This window comes from Pundamilia nyererei, unplaced genomic scaffold, assembly GCF_000239375.1.
Source record: "Pundamilia nyererei isolate P.nyererei 1_Seehausen unplaced genomic scaffold, PunNye1.0 scaffold00258, whole genome shotgun sequence".
NCBI lineage: Eukaryota > Metazoa > Chordata > Actinopteri > Cichliformes > Cichlidae > Pundamilia > Pundamilia nyererei.
This window is the reverse complement of record NW_005187659.1, coordinates 361911-367029: the sequence shown is the minus strand read 5'-3', so window position 1 is coordinate 367029 and position 5119 is coordinate 361911. Positions and strand designations below refer to the sequence as shown.

Genomic DNA, 5119 nt, shown 5'->3' with positions numbered 1-5119 from the left:
AGGTTTCCCCAAATCTTATAAACAGTATATTTGCATAATGACTGAAACCAACAACTGAAGTTTCCCCACTTCAGTTGTTTGGGGAAACCTGCAGTCAGCTGAGACTGAAGAAGTCACTTGGATGAGTGACGAAACGTTTCTCCCACAAAACGCTACGTCCAGATGAACAGAATCAACTTTTGGAGATGTATATTGAATTGATCTTAATTAGAATATGTTACTTGTGTTACTTTATTTTTCTTTTATTATTATTCCAAAATTCATAGAAAGGGAGGGGGTTAATTACCATCTTTCAAAGAGATGCAGCCGTCTCAGCTGTCTACGGCCATCCAGCGGTTACTATAATGAACTGCAACTGGAAAAAACAAAGTAGCGTACACCGGCTAGGAACTATCGAAGACACGAGAAATACGGACTTATTAGCCTGTGACACACACTAGAAAAGCAGAGTAGAGCCATGTGGATGGCGTCACGTTAACTTCAGTTTGGACTAACTTGGTTAATATCGTCAAAAAATGAGCTGGATCGTTCTTGGTAGCTTAAGTATAGTATAGCGAGTTTTTGTGAGTGTGTTTTTGTTCCCATTACAATCTTGCGCTCTGTTTCGAGCTGAATTATGGGGAAATCAAAGGTAAGTACCGGCCTGTGCTAAAAGATTAGCCGATGTGGATTGAAATGCTGCTATTAAAGAGGCTATTTAATCATTGTTAGTTTGCGAAAAACCAAACTGTTACTTTTATTAAATGGAAACCCTGTTGGGTTGTAGTTAGCGATGCGTATGAAAATGTGTGTAGTTTGTAAAGCTAGTTGTGTCGTGAGACCCTTTCACGTTAGCCTTCTTTTCACTAAACTTAAAGCTAAACGTGAGACCAGCAACAGTCAGTAATTGACCCCTTTACCAATATGTGTTTATCGCCCTCAACAGACCCGGAATCAGAAGAAAGACCGATTACAGGCCAACCATGAGGCCGAGGAGACTTACTCGGCTGTGCCCCACACTTTGGTGTTTCACCGGGGCCAGGTTGGAAAAAACGTGGGTCAGCTCATTATCGATATCCGGAAAGTCATGGAGCCCTACACCGCAGTCTCTCTCAAGGTCCCTTCTTTGAGTTCTTTAGGCAACTATTGTATTGATTTATTCATATTTTATTTCTGCAGACTGTGCGTGAAATCGTTTTACTTTTTTACCCAAAAAAAAAACAGGTTAGGAAGAAGAATGTGCTCAAAGACTTTGTTGCGATAGCAGGACCACTGGGAGTGACGCACTTCAACATCTTCAGCAAAACGCCCACCAGTATCAACATGGTAAGATGACCTTAGCGTATTGATTGACTGAGGCCTATAATTTACCTCTAAATGTGCTTGGTGTCAGAGCTAAAGTAGTTAAGTCATTTGAAAATAGCGAAATATTAGACCTTTTTTAATTTTTGCATTTTATATTGTTTATATTAGCAAGCACCTGGCTTCCTGTCACATCAAGTTGAGAATCCTTATATTAGACTGTAAACAAATGCATTTGCAACTGTATGTCAAATCTGTGCCTCTGTTATAAATCTAATCAAATATTCTTCTTACAGAGAGTTGCTCGTCTTCCCAAAGGTCCCATGCTTCATTTCCAGGTCACCAAGGTAAATAATTTAAACTGTGCATGCAAAATAAAACTAAATCAAATGAGTCATGGGTTCATGACATTTTAAAATGTGATTAATAAATGTTTTTCAAAGTAAACGCACTGATGTGCCCAAACTACCAAAGTTGCGATTTCTTTCTTGATCGTTCTATTCCTTACTTTTACAAAGTTGTTTTTTTGTTTTGTTTTTTTTCCAGTACTGTCTTATCAAAGATGTCGTTTCATCTCTGAAGAAGCACAGGATGCACGAGGAGCAGTTCAAGTATCATCCGCTGCTCATCCTTAATAACTTTGGACAAGATGGCATGCATATCAAACTTATGGCCACCATGTTCCAAAACATGTTTCCTTCCATAAATGTGCACAAGGTGGGTTTTACCACTAAAGCTACTGCAATATTTTTTCCTTGGGTGACTCGAGGTTTAAAACCTCATTGATATGATGAAAGTATAGTCTTCTGAGTTTATGTGAAGATTTATCAAAAGTAAACGCTTTCTGATCTCTCTGTTGATCCATTCAGCTTTGTGATTGCCTAACCTTGACTTCCACTCAAGAGAAATGTTTCGTTCTGTTTCTTGTGTTTTAGATAAGCCTCAACACCATCAAGAGGTGTGTCCTGTTAAGCTACAATTCCGAATCAGAGGAAATTGAATTCCGGCATTAGTAAGTAAAAATTGGCTATTCTTTATCATTTTAAGTTGCTTATAAACATCAGGTCACAACGCTTTTGAATCTATACATCTGCGCACACATCACAGATGATGCGCTGTTAAGGAACGTACACGAAACTAGTTCCAGTTACTTAAACCTACATTCAACAACAATCCTGTGAAATTTGGGCTCAGATGATGACAGACCTTGACTTGACTGTTCAGTGATCTATGTCCAAAGTAAACGCACTGATGAGCCCCCACAGGATAAAAACATTTGTTTGGTTTTTTTTACTCTGTTTACTGATTATACATTGAAATTGACCAATATGTTGTTCCCACCCTGCAGCAGCCTCAAGGTTGTCCCTGTGGGAGTGAGCCGTGGAGTCAAGAAGCTGATGCAGGAGAGGTTCCCTGATATGAACAAGTTTGAGGATATCAGTGAGCTGCTGATGAAGTAAGGTTCTTTTTCAGGTACAATTGCTGTAGCCTCGAGGATTAAAAGGGGCTCGGATTTGTAGCCGTTGGTGAGCTGGAGTTTTGTCTAATGAAATGTTCTTTGTAACCATTCTCAGGGGGGCAAACCTCTCAGAAAGTGAAGCTGAGCAAGATGAGGAGCACAACGTTACCGAACTTCCACAGGTCTACTCTGGAAGAGGCAACATGGCGTCCCAGCAGAGTGCCGTCCGCTTGACCGAAGTGCGTACGCGCACAAAGTTGATTTATTTTTTTATTTTTTTTTCCCTAAATAGTGTTTGAGTGGTGCTGAAAATTTCATTGTGCTGTTCTCAGATTGGTCCTCGCATGACTCTGCGGTTAATGAAGATTCAAGAAGGGATGGGCGAGGGGAACGTCATATATCACTCCATGAGTAAGCGCATCCTTTTCGTAATTTTTTTTCTTTAGCATATGCAGGAGTGTACATGATGAAAAAAACTGTATGAATTCTATGATTTCTCTCTAAAAAAAAAAAAGTAAACGCTTACTGATACACCCTGAACTTGCAGAATTTTATTTATCGTTTGGAAGCTGGCAAAAACTGTTCTTAACCAGGAATTATTTGTACAATCCTTGTAGTCTCCAAGACGGAGGAAGAAATCCAGGAGATCCTGAAGAGGAAGGAGGCAAAGATAAAAGAGAAGGAGGAACGCCGGAAAAAGCAGGAGCAGAACATCGCTCAGAAGACAGAGAAAAAAGAAGAGCACAGGTAATTTGGCTTTCAAATGTTTTGACTTTCCTTTTTTTGTATCCATTTTTTGATGCGGTTTATGACAAACTGTGTCTCCATTTCTTTCTCACAGGAAAAAGAGCCTGGAAGGCATTAAGAAGAAACGTGCCGAAGCTGAAGAGGACAGTGAGGTGGAGGATCCAGGGGCTCAGGATGGTCAGGGAGCTGATGCTGAGTCTGATGACGAGGCAGAGTACTACAGACAGGCCGTAGGAGAGGAGCCAGACGAAGGTGACTGTAGCTAATTTACGTAACACTCTTAGTTCACTGGGGTCTTTTTAAGTATTAACAGATGTTTTCCATGTAGGCATGTTTCCGAGTGGAAAGAAGAAGAGGAGGAGTTCAGAAAAATCTCATGGACCTGCCAAGAGGAGGAAGTTGTCCCCTGGTCAATCTTTAAAAGACAGAGGTTCCAAATCACCAGGAGGACAGCATAGAAACCAAACAGGGAAAAAACAACAGAAAGAAGGATGGAAGAAATCCAGGGATGGGGAAAAATCATTTGGGAAGAAAATGAAGCCTACAGGAAAGGCTTTTGGAGCAAAGAGAGCTGGAGAGCAGGATAGATTTGGTGGGAAAAGGAGAAATGGGGACAGACCATTCAAGTCTAAAAGTCAGAAAGGCAAAATGGGCTTTAATAAGAGTGCAGGAGGAAGAAAGCAAGGCTTCAAACAGAGGAAGGGAAAAGGCTGACCTTCAGTACTTCCTTTTAAACTGGACTTGGAGAAATTTTCTGTTTCCAACAGGAAACGTGGAAAAGTTATTTAACTGGTGAATGCTTTATCTGCAAGTGACGCCTGTGAGAGTTTCCTGTTAGCATTTATATTTGTCACCAGAAAACCGACCTCTTTCTGTTATGCAAAGATCTTTGAATTTCAAACTGTATTTGTTCTGTAAATAAATTGACTCCCAGTTTGTCTCTTTTTAATCGATCTTTTGTTTTACAAAAGTTTAAGTAACTGCAAAGAGATACAAAGTTGGAAGAAAGCAGCCAGCAACTATTAGTATCTCTTCCTGAGTTGCTGTCCAAGCATGATGTCATGGAAACACTGTTACAGATGAGGGAAAGCTAAATGAAAAATAACCGCATTACATGAGCACCTTTTGATACCAGTTTAAAATGAAATGAAATATTAAGACTTTTAAAGAAAAGTTCGTATGTCACCTATTGTTTTTGACACATTCTTGAAAGCAAAATATGTTGATCTTTCTGAAAATAAAGTATCTGAGAAAAAGATGTTTAAGTATGATAAATGAAGATTCAAGTGTTTAAGGATCATAAAAATGAACTTGACCTTTAATAGTCCTTTTTACTATATTTAATAACTGCTATGACACATTTTCTAAGCTTTCATGTACAGTTCTGAACATTTGACACCTACAAATATTGATGTGAAATCCAGAGTTGCATTGAGGATAAGAAAAAGGGAAGTAGTATATTGCCAATCATAGCCAAACAAGTAATAATAAGCAAAGCAGCTCCTTCAGTGCATGTTGGCCCAGCACCACAAAAGGACGATGTTGGCTAGTTTTTTAAAATTCCTGGTCAGCAATTGACTTTTTGTTTTTACTCTATGTGATATGGAATAGATTACATTTGTTATAATGTGT

General features: G+C 39.2%; 1 protein-coding gene across 1 annotated transcript in view; it reads left to right on the top strand.

Moving 5' to 3' along the window:
* The first annotated feature begins 384 nt into the window (after positions 1 to 384).
* ppan (peter pan homolog) overlaps positions 385 to 5119 on the top strand; it is a 6438-nt gene continuing 1703 nt past the window's right edge. The window contains exons 1-13 of the mRNA XM_013915110.1: positions 385 to 631; positions 926 to 1096; positions 1204 to 1305; positions 1578 to 1628; positions 1828 to 1998; positions 2217 to 2293; positions 2630 to 2737; positions 2856 to 2979; positions 3073 to 3151; positions 3358 to 3487; positions 3582 to 3739; positions 3816 to 4196; positions 4300 to 4307. Coding sequence (XP_013770564.1) covers positions 617 to 631; positions 926 to 1096; positions 1204 to 1305; positions 1578 to 1628; positions 1828 to 1998; positions 2217 to 2293; positions 2630 to 2737; positions 2856 to 2979; positions 3073 to 3151; positions 3358 to 3487; positions 3582 to 3739; positions 3816 to 4196; positions 4300 to 4307 — 1575 coding nt within the window. The 5' untranslated portion in view covers positions 385 to 616. The remainder of the gene's footprint in view (positions 632 to 925; positions 1097 to 1203; positions 1306 to 1577; positions 1629 to 1827; positions 1999 to 2216; positions 2294 to 2629; positions 2738 to 2855; positions 2980 to 3072; positions 3152 to 3357; positions 3488 to 3581; positions 3740 to 3815; positions 4197 to 4299; positions 4308 to 5119) is intronic.